General features: G+C 35.6%; 1 protein-coding gene across 2 annotated transcripts in view; it reads right to left on the bottom strand.

The window, feature by feature from the left end:
• Positions 1-567: 567 nt before the first annotated feature.
• Positions 568-17,032, bottom strand: part of LOC126199111 (protein broad-minded-like) — a 277,633-nt gene continuing 261,168 nt past the window's right edge. For both annotated transcript variants that reach the window (XM_049935865.1, XM_049935867.1), the window contains exons 8-9: positions 3,581-3,793; positions 568-704 (exon numbers count right to left, since the gene is read on the bottom strand). In XM_049935865.1, coding sequence (XP_049791822.1) covers positions 576-704; positions 3,581-3,793 — 342 coding nt within the window. In that variant the 3' untranslated portion in view covers positions 568-575. The remainder of the gene's footprint in view (positions 705-3,580; positions 3,794-17,032) is intronic.

Here is a 17,032-nt window from a genome sequence, read left to right as displayed (position 1 = left end):
TTATAAGTTACGTTTAGTAGCTAAAATTTTGCACCACTGAATTCACAGTGCTTTTCTACAGAATATTTGTGCATGGGAACTGCTGCTACTGGGCAGTTTATGCTTTCCTTTACAAATGTGCAGCTGCCTCCATTACTGATCTATTACCTGCAAAATTGTGATGGTAATTTATAATTTCCTAGTTTTATATACTTAGTTTCATTTTTCCTGTGCATTTTTTCTATTATGCATAGAACTGTGGACCTTAATTCTGTGCCAAACAATGGAAAATCCATGATGGAATGTGGTTTCAGTTGCCTGAGACTGCAGTCATGTGTGCATTGGTGTGTGTGTGTGTATTGTTGACAAAGGCCTTGATGGCCGAAAGCTATAATTGTGAGAGTCTTTTTGTTTTGCCTACCTGCGAACCAGCATCTCCGTTATATTGTTAATTCTATGTCAATGTTATTTATGGATACCTGAAAGTTCAAAAGCTTACTTTTTATTTAGGAAGGAGGCAAGATGACTCTAGCATTTCAGAAACAGCAGGAAGCTGTATACAAGGAAAATTCCATAATTTTTATTATTGGTGCATCTTATACATCTTTATTGCTTAACTTTGTGTACTTAAGTAATTCTGTCAATGAATCTGCTTGATAGCTCTGCAATAGTTTCTCCATGTAATGTATATTTTCACTCACTTTATATTTTGAAAATGGAGGGTCCTGTAACAAAAAATGGATATAAAAGTTTATACAGTACTTATAACTGAAAAAGTAAGATATTATATCCTAACAGTTGTTAGTAACTCATGCAAAAATGAAGACACTGGTACAAAAGGAAAAACGGACTTAACACAACTCTGTGGCTATGTAAGTGGTTCTTCAAAATGGCATGTGATGTTATTTGTGACCTATATCTATATATGCGAGGCACAGGCTTATCCAGCAGTTCATGCTATGAAATGTATCAGCCTGTGTTTTAAAAATGTGTTACATACTTTTCTTGCTTCACCTTCCACTTCAGTGATTCAGTTACTTATTGTCCATAGACAGGCACAAGATTGGTTTTAGATTATGGACACATGTTACAATTCACACCATAACTTTCTGAGTCCAGTTACAAAAACATAACATATCTCAATTACTCATAAATAATATGATGCAGATGAAGATACTCTAGTTCTATAAATGGAATTTTTTATTCCAATAACCACTTATTAGTAAGAACCTCCTTCAAATACACTTCCTTTTAAAGTATTTATACACTCTGGAAGTTTGTTATACAGTTTCTTCACCTTTCGTGTTATGCCTTGCTAGGTGATGATAATGTTTCTCCAAGTGTTGCAAACATGTATAACTTTGTTTAAACTATTATTATACTTGTACCTTAAAATGTACAATTTTAGTAATACTGATTTATGTAAGTAATTTATTACTCTTCAATAGCCTACAACATAACCCTCATGTATGAGACTCCACAGAATCATTCACATCATACTCCATTATTGTTCACTTGGATGAAAAATGTATCAAACAATTGCAGAAGGGTATACGCTGTCACTATTCTGTTGAAGATCACTGGGATATTGTACACCCTTGTATGATTTATGCCGAGATTATTTTAAGAAACTAAATATAATGACAGTGCCTAGCCTGTATATTTACAACTGCCTTGTCTTTGTTAAAAAGAATCTGAGTAAATTTGACTTAAGGAGAACAGTTCATGACCATAACATGAGAAGTGGACATACAAATTAACATGTCATATGTTAGACTTGCAAAGACATATAACAGCTACAAATATCTTGGTCCTGTCTGTTTCAACAAATTACCTGAAACTGCCTACACAGTGCCAGTAAATAAATTTAAAACTAGTCTTTCAAGGTGGATCAAAAGTAAAGTAATCTACTCTGCTCAAGAGTTCCTTGAGTATGTGACAAATGACCCACTTTCCTTATGAGAATGAACCATAAATTACTTGCAAACTATACATATGCCACACTGTGCAACTATTTTATTACTGTTTCATGTGCTTATTGTTAATTATTATTTGATTATTTATTTGTCTTTCACTGAACTGTGTAGTTCATTTATCTTGTAATTGAGCTATTAGGAAACTTCTTGTTGTTATTGACATTTGCACAAATATGTATTGTATCCATCCTGGATTATTATATTGTAGTTAATAACATTTGTCATGTTTAAATTTATATTATTATTACTGTTATTATTATTATGATGTAAACACTGATGACACCAGTTGCATGTAAATATGCTCAACAGTGGAATAAAACATTTCTGTTTATGTTAATCTTTATTGTGAAGTGGGTCACCATGAATACTGTTGTAGTTCATAATGAAGCCATAACATATGTAAAAACCATGTCATATTTAGTATAAGCTCACTGTCAGCAGTAAACTGCTTGAGTAAATCATGATAAGCAACATGTTTCTCCACACTGCTTGGGTTCAGTTCAAGTACTTTAGTTTAGCAACCAAGTACATCTTTCTCCTGTTTTATTAACATTGTGCATGGTGGTGCAGTGACTAAAGTGGTGTTTTTGCATTTTGGAGAAGTTGAGTTCAAATCATATGTGAATAACCATGTTATATATCAACATGCATGCAGGTACTGTTCAGCATTAGCTTTTGATGTCATGATATATCAGTATTAATGAGCATTGATAGAGAGATACATTGACAATATATAGCATTCAATAGGAGTTTGTTTTGTTACTAGATACATTTGGCTTATTTCCACTATTATCAGTATTTCAGAACTATGACCATATCAAGTTGTTTTCTTGCTCAAATTTTTCATTGTCATCTCATAATGGGTAAGGAGTTATCTCTTATGATTTCTATCAAGAAAGTGCTACCCATCAATTCAATAAGGATTAGTCTGATAAAGTTGTTTGTTGTATTTTTAAAATATACCAGGTAATAGACAGTAATGCAAAATACAGACTTCTGGGTCATGACTTTCTTCAATTTACACCCACTTTTAATATACTTATTTTTGTTGTAAGCATCTCTCATTTCCATTTATTTTTAAATTTTCTTTACTATTTCTTGCATTCTTTTGTCTATACATCTGTCTCCTTTTTCAAATGTTTCAATGTCTTTCAATCCTATTTCATCATTGCAACACTATGTTTACGTATATGAAGGCTATCTATTTGTTTCACTACTTTCCATTTTAATCTATATTTCCCATAAAATTAACTTCTTACTCTCTGTGCTTTAGGTCTAAACTGCTATACTTAGGTGTACCTTTCTTATATTCAGTTTTTACCTGAAGTCTCTCAGAAACTAACAAGTAGCTTGTGGGTATCTAAAGTTGGGTATTTTAATTGTTCCCTCTGTAATATTTGTTTCATGAACTGGAATTCTAACTTTTGTTCTTTTCTTCTTTCTTCTTAGTTCAAGACAAATGAGCTTCTGGTTACAAGTGCTAAGGATTCTGTTACTTTTTTTGAGTTACCTTCTAATTTATCTGTTTTTTTCTCAAGAACAACTGTTCCTTTGTGTCAAATAATTTTAAAGTTTCATTTATATTGCTCTCTGACTTAATATTGTTATTTTAAATAAATAATTACCTTTAGGCAGTTCCAAATTTCGCCACAGGCTGCAGCATCTAATATATGTGACTGTATATGATGGATTAAACTGACACAAAAGTAAACAATAATTTCTGGTGGATAGAGCATGCACAGTAGTAGCCAGTGACAGATCTGAGCCCAGTCCAGTATAGACCAAAAATTCTGGGCAACCCATGAATAACAAATTTGTGGCCATGGTACGTTCGACATCTGCAACATAAATAAGAAGTATTTTAGATAGTGAGAAAAATATCAGAATGCATTGATCCGTGAGGGAAAATGCAGCTTGATGGAGGATGTTTGTAAAATAAAAATTTCTTCAGCTTTGGCAACTATTGTTGTTCTGTTTGTGTGCAAATCATTTATAACTACCAGACTGATCTGTCAATTTTCAGGTTTTTACCAAGTGTCTTGTTGATATTTGTGATTTCATTTTTGCAATGTGTAGGTGCACTCAAAACAAATACTACTAATCACATCATTCGTGCAATGCCCATGTCAACAAAATGCATTAGTTTGTTTCCCATTACAAGCAAAATTATTTTTAAACTGGAATTTTATGTGCACGTTTAATAGAGCAGTCCCAAATTAGTCTATTGCAATAAAGGGTGTTTATAAATTAGTTATACAAAAGTAAAAGTAAACTTTAATTGTAGTAAAAGTAAACTTTAATGGTGAAAAAGGTAAAGTTTGATACAACACTGAAAGCAGTATATTTTCATGTTTTATTTACAAATTTTCAATGTGGCTACCATTTGTAACCTGGAAAATGCCCCACCTGTAGTCAGTTTCTTGCTAAATTCTATGAAACAAATCTTGATGTATGGTGGATACTGCTTGTGTAATCTGCTGTCGCAGCTCATCAATGTTTCCCAGAAGTGGACAACAAACACCCTGCTGTTAATGTATCACCATACATAGGAGTCTATTGGGATTAAATCAGGTGATAGTGCTGGCCAGGATATTGTTCCACCACATCCTGTCCATGTTGGCACATTCCTATCATTGGAGATACATGACGACCTCGTGTTGATAAAGTGGTGTTACACTACCTTGCTGGAAATAATAAAGTCTTTGCCCATATCCTGTTGTAAATGAGGCATTGTTCAGGTATGATATACCATTACAGTTGACTCAGCAAAAAGAAAGGACCATAAATCTTGTTACACCTTACAGAACAAAACACATTTACTTTAGGCTAGTCCCGCATATGTTCAATTACATTACACAGTTTCTGATCACCCCATATCAGAATATTGTGCCAGTTCACTTTACCACATGCATGGAAGGTGCCTTCGCCAGTGAGTACATTTTCAAATCATCTTCAGACTGCACTTTCTTAAACATTTCTACACAAAACTCAGCGCATTTTTCTTTGTCACTTTTTATAAAGCTCACAATAGTTCCAATTTGTAGGGTTTGAATGACAGATGTTTTTGAAATACCTTCCACACTGTAATGCTAGGCATATTCAGTTCTAAGCTGTCTCACGTCTTGTTGATTTATCCAGACCACAAATTTAATATTGCTGAGTTTATTCAATTGCTGCATCAGAGACTGCCAGCTGATGCTGACCCTGCATCCTATGTGATATAAAGCCAGTTTCGGTGAAACAATTGTCCCAATTAGTAACAGTCTGTCTTTGAGGTGGTGGCTTGTGATATTTAGTCCTTAACAGTGTCTGAGATGTAGTACCAGATTTGAATTCATGAAACCACAAAAAACACTGTGCATGCCCTGCAGCATTATGTGTCTCTATGATGCCTATTGGAATGACTTGTTCCTGCATGCCACCCAGCAGGAACATCAGGATTAGCAGTGTTAGGTGGGAATAAAACTTGTATAGGCTTCATTCAGTGCTGTATAAGACATTTCTGTAAGTTATTTACCCTTTTCATAATTAAAGGTTACTTTTGTATAACTAATTTATAAACACTCTGTGTTTCACTTATCTATATGTATTAACAGAGATAGTAAAACATGAAGAATAATGAGTACTCCAGCAGCGATTGAGCAGTGCTTCTGCATGGCGGCACAAGTCAGCTTGGGTCAGGACTGTGCTATTGGTGTTGGAGTACTGGTTATTCCTCATGTTTCATGTTCCTGTTAATACATACTGATAAAACAAATATCACATTAGACCAATTTGGAACCACTCTATTGAATAAGCATACAAAGCTCTACTTTAAAAAGATATTTTGTTTGTAATGGGAAACAAACCAACACTTTCTGCTAACACTGGGCATTGCATGAAAGTTATAACAAGTTGCATGTGTCTGGCCTGACTCTAGCTACACATGCAAAAACAATATTGCAAATATTATTCTCCACATGAGATGGCACAGTAAAAAGGGTAAGTAAGTAAATGTCATGCAGCTACCAGTCCATTGCAAGCCTTTCTACTTGACACCACTTCAGCAGCTTGTGTGTCAGTTCTGCCCCTTTTTAGTTCAACAGCTTCTCATTTGGCCTCATTAGTTTGAGAGAATCCCATTCCAGACCTTCCGACTACAGAAAAGTCTAAAACGGTCAGTAGGAATAAAAGCCAGGGCCTCTGCAACCATAAACAGCAACACCAACCCTGAGACCACAGTAGAGGTAAGATGAAGTTCCGCTTTCTTCTCCTGGCTGAACCTGTCAGGTCCAACGGATTGTTGTGTCATCCTCTGCCAATGGTGTCATTGGATGTAGTATGGAACGGCATGTGGTCAGCACGCTGCTCTCCCAGTCATCATTGGGTTCCTTGACCATGGAACCACTCCTAGTCAGTTGAGTAGCTCCTCAGGTGGCCTCACAAGCTGGCAGCCTGTACCAGTCCTACCACCAAGAAAAAAACCACTGGCAGTGCCTGGAATCAAACCTATGCATGGCAGTCAGCTGTGCTGTGGAGCAGATGTGGGACCACGGAGATGGCACTAAAAATGAGTGCAATATGAGAGAATAAACGAGCAGCTGTCAACTAATTTGCACATGAGTACAGCTATGATTAGTAGGCAATGCTGCAATAACTTATGGAATGTCATTAAATTTCAAGTCATTTGAAAGAGTAATTAATTTTTTTTTATTGCTCTGTTTATGTAAATACATGTTTTCATCTATATATGAGTGTGCAGACATCCTGTACAAAAATTGGTTGCAATGTGTTATTTTCTTTCATTTTTCCCCATTTGTTTTTCCCCATCATTTAATTATCTTTGTTTTCTGTTTATTATCTGTAATCTTATTATTTTGAGCTTTCTCTGTCAGAGATTCAGAAAACACACATCACATTTGGAAAGTAGGGTGCAGTAGGTCTCCCTCCAGTATCAACAAACAGGGAAGAGGTTTCAATCTGACTGGGGCCTCACATGGTTCTGTTCTGGGTGCACTGCCTTTCTGGATACAAATCAGTGTCTGTCACTAAGCAGGACATATGACTTAAATATGTAGCTAAGAGGGTAGTCAGTAACATCAGCATGTGGCTTTCAGAGAACAGATTTTAACTGCAACAAAACACAATTCATACAGCTTATGACAAGGAACTCTTGCAAAAGTGACATCATATATAATTTTTTTGTTTGTCTGGCAAAATGATCATGACCATCACAGTTTTCAGATCTTAAACAAAGGTTTAGTTGAGTCTCTGGTTTGCATCAAGCATGATTCTTATGGCCCTTTCTTGCAGTTTGAATGTGCTGATAGGTGCTTTCTAGTTTTTCCAAAATGTGACCCCTATTTAAGGTGAGAATGAAAGTAGAGATGATATGTGTTATTTACTGTTTTCTCACTACAGCACAATTTTAGGTACCAAAGATGGTAGCAGATTTTATTCGATTTTGTGTTAAGATATTTTATACATTTATTCTGTTTTACATTTCAGACTTAGCATACTGTTATTTAGAAAAAATGTTTCAAGTGGAATGCAGTATATTTAGATGCAGAATAACCTAATTAATTGGGTGAATAAATCTAACTTGCATCAGTTAGTATAAAACAACAAAGGTGCACTATTGGAAATAGAACTGATCTTTTACCATGCACACCATAACAAGATATTTATTGAGTAGCAATCTGCTTATGGGTAATAATGGAGAGGAGCCCATTGTCAGCCATTATTCTGTTGCGAAACTTGGTTGTTTGCCTTTTGGAAAATTAAACTGTTGTCAATGGTGATAAATTCAAAGTTGAAGGCGCCCCTGGTTGATGTGTAGCTGCCCCCCCCCCCACTCCATTTCCTAACAAGTATGACCTTGCAATATAAATATAGGAAAATGTACTTGCAATGGAATAACAGATGATTTATGAATTATGGGAGTACCACAAGTAAACTATGGAGATTAATCGGGTTTATCAAGATGAGCTGAATCAACTACAGAATGGGCTGAATTAACTGCAATGTGGGCTGAATTAACTGCATGATTATTTGTCTGTTCAAACTCTAACATTGATTTTCAGGTTTTTATATCCTGTTTTTTTATTTTTTTATTATTTTTATTATTATTATTTTTTATTTGCCACAGAAAAGTCCTCAATACAGACTGAAGGGTGTAGTGCAACATCCATTGACAATATGTGTTTACACCCAAATACCTTCAATGATTTAGACGTACAAGAAAGACTGAATAGTTTATGTGGCAACTGCAGTCAAATGTTAGCAATAAAAATACTGCCCAGTTAGGCTGAGATAATGTAAGAAGAAACACAGTATGCAGGATTGTAAGAAGGACTCTTTCACAAGTATGTTCAAAAATTTCTTATAACTAACTTACATACTAGAAACAAAGCAAAAAAAAGTAGAAAAATACAGGTAAGTCCAAACATATGTTACAGTCCACTGACATTTCCAGGCATTTCCAAGTTTAAGCACTTGTATCATACAGATGTGTTTAATACATTGTTTATCTCCCACAAGTCTCTTTCCTTTCTTGCTCAAAAGTGTTTTTGGCTTATTGTTGTTCCCACTGCTTTCCCAACTCTCATTGTTGAGTGCTGTCTCTCCACCCTCAGTTTGTCACCTCAGCAATGCAAATAGATAGTAACTGTGAATGGTTTATATGGCTTGGTGCCTTGTCAGCAGTGTGTGGAAATATTCTGCTCTAAGATTTATGATAGCTTGCATGGGGTAACAGAGTTGAAGGGTACAGAATGCATGGCATACAAGCCACAGAATTCTGTCATGTAAGCACCCAGATCATCCTCTTTTTTTTCTTTTTTTTTTTTTAACCATAGTCTTTTGTGTTCAGGAAGTTCCTTAGAATGTGCATTCATTCATCATTGATGTGCTGATCAGCAATTTTTGAATGATGCCTCACTTTTCACTTGACATAGCAGTACGCAGTTATACATTTGCCTTTTCAAGTAGCATTTGCTTATAGCTTTTGATCACTTACACTCTTCTTGATTCTTGAATATTCATAGCCCCCAAATACATTACAATGTATAATATACTGTACAATGATTACAACTGAAATATCATTTTCAACACAATTACATACAGGTCTATGTTTAAGAACAGACACATAAAATAGCACTATAATTCTACATTTCTACCTTATGGACAAGGACAGATTTCCCCATCCTGATGATCATATCTGTGCACCACCTAAAAATTCTGTACCCTACAGAAAAATTAACAGACCCATTTGCATCCATTGTATTTAACTACAGAGCATACGGCTTTGTAGAAAGTTTGACAGTACTGTGAAAAAAGATAGTTCACCATATAATGGAGAATCACAGAAGGCACAACAAAAAGACTGCTAAATAAGTAAGCTTTCAGCCAAAAGGTTTCCTTCTGAATTAAGACAATTTACACACGAGTGTGTTAGATGCGTTGGCATGATGTTGTGTGTTTTTGTTGTCTAATTCAGAGAAGGCCTTTTGGCCAAAAGCTCAGTTGTTTGGCAATCTTTTTGTTGTGCCTTTCCGCAACTCAACATCTACACTATATGGTAAGCAGCAATCTATCCTTTCCATAATGTTGTCACTAGTCCATGCTGAGTTTTCCATTGTTTGGTTTCTCCAAAGTTCAGTATAAAAGATTATATACTAAAAAGATTAGAAAGAATTACTATTCACAAAGGAAAGTAAAACTATTTCAACATGAAGTCACCTCATATTATCAACCAGAGCTTACCTGATTGTCAACATTTTACTCATCCAGGCTCTCCAGCATCTCGCTGCACCCACATGGTGACTTAATAGTGGATTTTGTTATTATGTATTCTTGTGTGTTGCTTTATAATGTGTGACATAAGTATTTTCTGGCATCTTTCAAAGGTGGACTTCAGTACAGGACAAGTTCTCATATGCAAATGTATTTTCCTTCTACAACTAATTATTTCTTTTTTATGTAGCAATTCATCTAACACAGAGTCTGAAACAGCACTGATTTATGTATTTGTTGAAGTGTTTTCCACAAATGTGAAAAGACAAACTAAGACAACTATGCAAAGTCAAAGCACCTTATAACTTCTTGTTATAACATTGCGTAAGATTTACGTATACAGGTGTACTTGTAATTGCACAAATGTGGGGCTATATAAAGTTATAGTACATTAGTAAATGTCATGGCATTTTATGTTCCTTCAAGGCTAAGGTAAAATATTCTGTCTGCCTTTATTAGCAGTCATATTTGTTTTTCCATTGATAGGTGAATATTCCAATGTACTGTTGTTGTTGTTGTGGCCTTCAGTCCTGAGACTGGTTTGAAGCAGCTCTCCATGCATGCTCTTCTGTGCAAGCTTCTCCATCTCCCAGTACTTACTGCAACCTGCATCCTTCTGAGTCTGCTTAGTGTATTCATCTCTTGGTCTCCCTCTACGATTTTTATCCTCAACGCTGCCCTCCAATGCTAAATTTGTGATCCCTTGATGCCTCAGAACATGTCCTACCAAGTGATCCCTTCTTCTGGTCAAGTTGTGCCACAAACTCCTCTTCTCCCCAATCCTATTCAGTACCTCCTCATTAGTTATGTGATCTACCCATCTAATCTTCAGCATTCTTCTGTAGCACCACATTTCGAAAGCTTCTATTCTCTTCTTGTCCAAACTATTTATCGACCATGTTTCACTTCCATACATGGCTACACTCCATACAAATACTTTCAGAAAAGACTTCCTGACACTTAAATCTATACTCGATGTTAACTCAGAAACGCTTTCCTTGCCATTGCCAGTCTACATTTTATATCCTCTCTACTTCGACCATCATCAGTTATTTTGCTCCCCAAATAGCAAAACTCCTTTACTACTTTAAGCGTCTCATTTCCTAATCTAATTCCCTCAGCATCACCCAACTTAATTTGACTACATTCCATTATCTTCGTTTTGCTTTTGTCGATGTTCATCTTATATCCTCCTTTCCAGACACTGTCCATTCCGTTCAACTGCTCTTCCATGTTCTTTGCTGTCTCTGACAGAATTACAATGTCATCGGCGAATCTCAAAGTTTTTATTTCTTCTCCAGGGATTTTAATACCTACTCTAAATTTTTCTTTTGTTCCTTTACTGCTTGCTCAATATACAGATTGAATAACATCGGGGAGAGGCTACAACCCTGTCTCACTCCCTTCCCAACCACTGCTTCCCGTTCATGCCCCTTGACTTTTATTACTCCCATCTGGTTTCTATACAAATTGTAAATAGCCTTTCGCTCTCTGTATTTTACCCCTGCCACCTTTAGAATTTGAATGAGAGTATTCCAGTTAATATTGTCAAAAGCTTTCTCTAAGTCTACAAATGCTAGAAATGTAGGTTTGCCTTTCCTTAATCTTTCTTCTAAGATAAGTCGTAAGGTCAGTATTGCCTCACGTGTTCAAATATTTCTACAGAATCCAAACTGATCTTCCCCAAGGTTGGCTTTTACCAGTTCTTCCATTCATCTGTAAAGAATTTGCGTTACTATTTTGCAGCTGTGACTTATTAAACTAATAGTTTGGTAATTCTCACATCTGTCAACACCTGCTTTCTTTGGGATTGGAATTATTATATTCTTCTTGAAGTTTGAGGCTATTTCGTCTGTCTCATACATCTTGCTCACCAGGTGGTAGAGTTTTGTCAGGACTGGCTCTTCCAAGGCCGTCAGTAGTTCTAATGGAATGTTGTCTACTCCCGGGGCCTTCTTTCAACTCAGGTCTTTCAGTACTCTGTCAAACTCTTCACACAGTATTGTATCTCCCATTTCATCTTCATCTGCATCCTCTTCCATTTCCATAATATTGTCCTCAAGTATATCGCCCTTGTATAGACCCTCTATATACTCCTTCCACCTTTGTGCTTTCCCTTCTTTGCTTAGAACTGGGTTTCCATCTGAGCTCTTGATGTTCATACAAGTGGTTCTCTTTTCTCCAAAGGTCTCTTTAATTTTGCTGTAGGCAGTATCTATCTTACCCTTAGTGAGATAAGCCTCTACATCCTTAAATTTGTCCTCTAGCCATCCCTGCTTAGCCATTTTGTACTTCCTGTCGATCTCATTTTTGAGGTGTTTGTATTCCTTTTTGCCTGCTTCATTTACTGCATTTTTATATTTTCTCCTTTCATCAATTAAATTCAATATTTCTTCTGTTATCCAAGGATTTCTACTAACCCTTGTCTTTTTACCTTCTTGGTCCTCTGCTGCCTTCACTACTTTATCCCTCGGAGCTACCCATTCTTCTTCTACTGTATTTCTTTCCCCCATTCCTGTCAATTGTTCCCTTATGCTCTCCCTGAAACTCTGTACAACCTCTGGTTCTTTCAGTTTATCCAGGTCCCATCTCCTTAAATTCCCACCTTTTTGCAATTTCTTCAGTTTTAATCTACAGTTCATAACCAATAGATTGTGGTCAGAGTCCACATCTGCCGCTGGAAATGTCTTACAATTTAAAACCTGGTTCCTAAATCTCTGTCTTACCATTATATAATCTATCTGATACATTTTAGTATCTCCAGGGTTCTTCCATGTATTCAACCTTCTTTCATGATTCTTGAACCAAGTGTTAGCTATGATTAATTTATGCTCTGTGCAAAATTTTACCAGACGGCTTCCTCTTTCATTTCTTACCCCCAATCCATATTCACCTACTATGTTTCCTTCTCTCCCTTTTCCTACTCTCGAATTCCAGTCACCCATGACTATTAAATTTTTGTCTCCCTTCAGTACCCGAATGATTTCTTTTATCTCATCATACATTTCATCAATTTCTCCATCATCTGCAGAGCTAGTTGGCATATAAGCTTGCACTACTGTAGTAGGCGTGGGCTTTGTGTCTATCTTGGCCACAACAATGCGTTCACTGTGCTGTTTGTAGTAGCTTACCTGCATTCATTATTAAGCCTACTCCTGCATTACCCCTATTTGGTTTTGTATTTATAGCCCTGTGTTCACCTGACCAAAAGTCTTGTTCCTCCTGCTACTGAACTTCGCTAATTACCACTATATCTAACTTTAACCTATCCATTTCCCAATGTACTAGGGTTCACTAATCATTATTTTTCTATTCATAAAAAAATTTCACTCAAAATACTTATAACTGCATTACAAGCAGGCACACCACCGGCACCTCTGCCAAAATCATATAACTCCTGTCATAGTAAGTGGAATATACAAAGCATCATTTCCATAACCTTTTTATAGTCTGGTTTTCCACAGATCAACCAGCTATTCATACATTCATACTCATTCATACAAGGGGTTCCTAGCCAAAGAATATCTACCATCAAAATAAAGTGTTAATATTTGTATCCTTTTGTATTACAAATATTTCAATTAAGTTTATACCTCTATCTGTTGTTGGTTGAATGTAACATTGGTCTGTGATGCATTTAATAATCTATACAGCTTCTTCTCAATGTAGGACCCCTTTTCCTTAAACGTAGAGCATATTGTTATACAATTATCTTCTCATTAGGGTACTTTTTTTAAAAAATAGTTTAGTAAATTATAGTTGTAGTTGTAGTACTTGCCTTATTTTTAACATCATTGTTAACTTAGACTTCAGTGCATATTGGATATATGTACATGTAGTTAGTTTGTAGGTTGTTGCATTGTACATAGCTGTTTATATTTGTTGATCATTGTTGTATATAGCTGTTTATATTTGTAGATCCTTGTATACATCATGTAGCTTGAATTATATATCATACATATTTTGCTATTTTACCAAATGGTATCTGGTATTCATATCCTAAAATATACCACGCAATTTATGTGCATTGATTGCCTCAAATATTTCTAACTCTCATCACGTCATAACATAGTAGTGTTCTCAATGTATATATCTTTTATTTGGCTCTTGCCGCAGATAATGTGGTGTTACTCTACCACCTTTTCTGCAAGTGTTGTATCACTGTCAAATAATGCAACATCAGCACAGTTGTTTAATTTTTGTGTGTCATTACTGATGCATTTCATTCTAATTTGAGAAATCCCATATCCTCACATATCTTTTGTACTTGATCCTGTAAACCCCTGTATCTGTTGTGTAAATCCGACATGCTCACTTGCACTACAGATACCATCTTTGTTAAGCTATCATGTTCTGTCTGTTGCCTATTTTGTTTTAGGGTCAGCGCATTTAACTGGAGAGTGTTTTTCTTCGATTCACCTACAAGTTCAGAAAATTTTTCATCAAACTTTTCGTCTTAGATTTGCTCAAAACTGACAATTCTGTTTCTAACATTTAAGTGGGCATGCCTATGTGTAAAGAGCACCAAACACAAATAAAATTATTTTGAACTGTTCCATTGTTGTTTCACAATTGCAACCCCAAGTCTATTCCTTCATTATTGATTCAGCTGACACAATGGTAAACTGTGTTGTCATACATCCAAGTGACCAGCAGTAATAAAAAACAAACAGGAGCTAGATGAGAAAAAATTTCCTTTGCTTGCAAGAAAATTATCCAGAATACAAGCTAGCAGCACAATTGCATAATGATGTAGCTGTCTATGAGATAAAAGAGTAAATGAGTAAGTGGTTGCCTAGGATCTGATGCAACTCCATTGTTTAATGCTTCAAGTGGTTCATTTCTGTGGGATATCATCTGTCTATAACAACAGAGTGATATAAATGAAAGTTTATTTTATAATTGTTTAATTAAATTAAGATTAAATGGTGATTTTGTTCATTCACGTTTACTGTGGTAAGAAAGCTATTCTTTACATGTGTACAAAGTATGCCACCTGCCCATTTGTGTTGTGAAAAAACAGCGCACCTGCTCCAGGGTTAAACTTGAAAGTTTCTGGTCAAAGTTACTTAACATTTGGTCGAAATGCTTAGACAATATTTGTTCATACTGCTTAAACATCTGTTCGAGACACTGTAGGACGAAACTGTCACTCCCAGATGCTGATAAGACTGGATTTCCTACTATTTATTGTCGTTCCTGTTGAGTGGGTATTTTCTGTTCCACTATTTGTGGACTAGGAACGAGATGTGATTCACATAAACCATTATGATAAAAACTATCATGCAAGGACATGCTTGTGGGGCATAGATCCAAATGGCCACTTATTATAAGTTATCATTGTATCATCCGACAAACCATTGTTTGTTATTTGTATTGAGTTTAAGATCAGGTTATCATCTGTCCTATTTTCAGTGCTTTCTTGTGTAGTCACAATTTCCATTTGTGACTGATTATCATTCTGTTGGACATTCATTTTGTTGGACTGCATTATTTTGTCCATTTTCTTCACTAATATTGTTCACTTCCATAGTAAAATTCTACCAGTAATGTCTATATTTACCAAGAGATACCCCTTTTATTGTGGATATGAGTATTCTACTGGCAGCATGCTTTCCTTCTACATCTGGAATGTAATAACAACACAAAGTCCACCAACTGCTACTACACATAACATGCTATTCTAATAAGCGAAATTATCTAAACAAGTGAAAGAAAATCTATTTTCTTAGATGCACTAAAATAGACTTCTAAAAGAGTTGTACAGAGTGGATGCAAATATACCTAGTATGATTCAGTTGATGTTATTAACTGAACTTAGTCACATATTTCAAAGACGAGTACATTTGTAAATGTTGTTGCCTATAAATGTCATATTATTATTATTTAATTATTTATACTTTTCTAAAATTCCATTTCTGCTCGAGACACATATACACTGAAGTTTTTCATGAAATGGAAAATGATTGGCATTAGTATAGCCCTACATACATTTTATTAATTCTGGAAAATTATATTCACACAGGTCACATAAGGTTGAAACTCTCATGTAATTCAAATAAAAGGCAAATAATTAGAATTTTATTTGGGTCCTGTCATTCAGAATTGTAGTATATTGTATTATTGTGTAGGTAATGATACAACAGTGTGATTGGCTTCAGAAGCTAGACATATGTTACAAAAATCATTACAGATGATCCACGAGTCAATTTTGAAATTATTTTATTTGATTAAATTACAATTGTTGCATTGATCACTTCAGTGATACAATAACTTTGTTTATTATTCAGAAATGACTGTTGTTGTAGCAACATCACTAGTGCTTACAGAAAAAATCTCAAATAATGCAGTTCATAAGACTTCATGTACTAGCGTGTCAGCAATGTTCAACCATCTACAATGTAATGTGTTGTCTCACAATATTTATTCTTTGACATGGAATGTTTATGCTAAAGGTACAGCAAATTTTATGTTTTATAATAGTAAAATATTCTTATTTGGTTTTCTTTCTCATTTGGAATCCTTTAGCATTCATTAGGATGAATTCCATAATTTTAAACATCAGCCAACAGCAGGCATCACACATTTAAGAGGAAACTGTGGAGAGGAAGGGATGAGTGTCAAATATATGAAAAGGGAGAGATCGGGGTGGGGGCATGCAGGTAGGTATGGAGGTGGGTGTAAAATTAGGCCAGACGATTACAGGGCCAAATGGTGTGTGGTAAAAATGACTCTCATATACATTATTTGGACATGTTTGTAAGAACAGAAGCCACACATTCATATAACTGATTCGCCTCAAGGGGCAATGAGTCCACCACTTTCAGTTTGGATGCACAAATAAATCTGACCTCTCACATGAAACTCAAAGTAGCAAGTATGGAGGACATGGATGTGGACTACACATAGGTGGCGCTATGTGAGAATGTGTGTCAGCTAAGAAGTGTCCTGAGATAGTCCACAAAATTGCGATAAACACTGTGTCCAGATGAAGCAGTGGTTAAGTCAACTGTCTAATATACAGGAGATCTTGGGTTTGAATCTGGTACACACTTTCACTCATCATTGCTGATTCCACATAAAGTCTCAATAGAACTGACATAAATAGTCCTTTCCCTCCCCTTTCCTTTCCTTTCACCCCCTTCACCTTCAATTCACATAATATGTATCACAGCTCTGGTGTCTGTTCTTTCGGAGACAGCTGAATGAACAGACACCACACATTGATATAATTATTCAGAGAGATTGTCATTGTGATGTATATGCGTGGGGAGGGGGAGGGGGAGGGGGAGAGGGAAGGGGAA

Source organism: Schistocerca nitens, chromosome 8 (assembly GCF_023898315.1).
Source record: "Schistocerca nitens isolate TAMUIC-IGC-003100 chromosome 8, iqSchNite1.1, whole genome shotgun sequence".
NCBI lineage: Eukaryota > Metazoa > Arthropoda > Insecta > Orthoptera > Acrididae > Schistocerca > Schistocerca nitens.
This window is presented reverse-complemented; position numbering and strand designations above follow the sequence as displayed.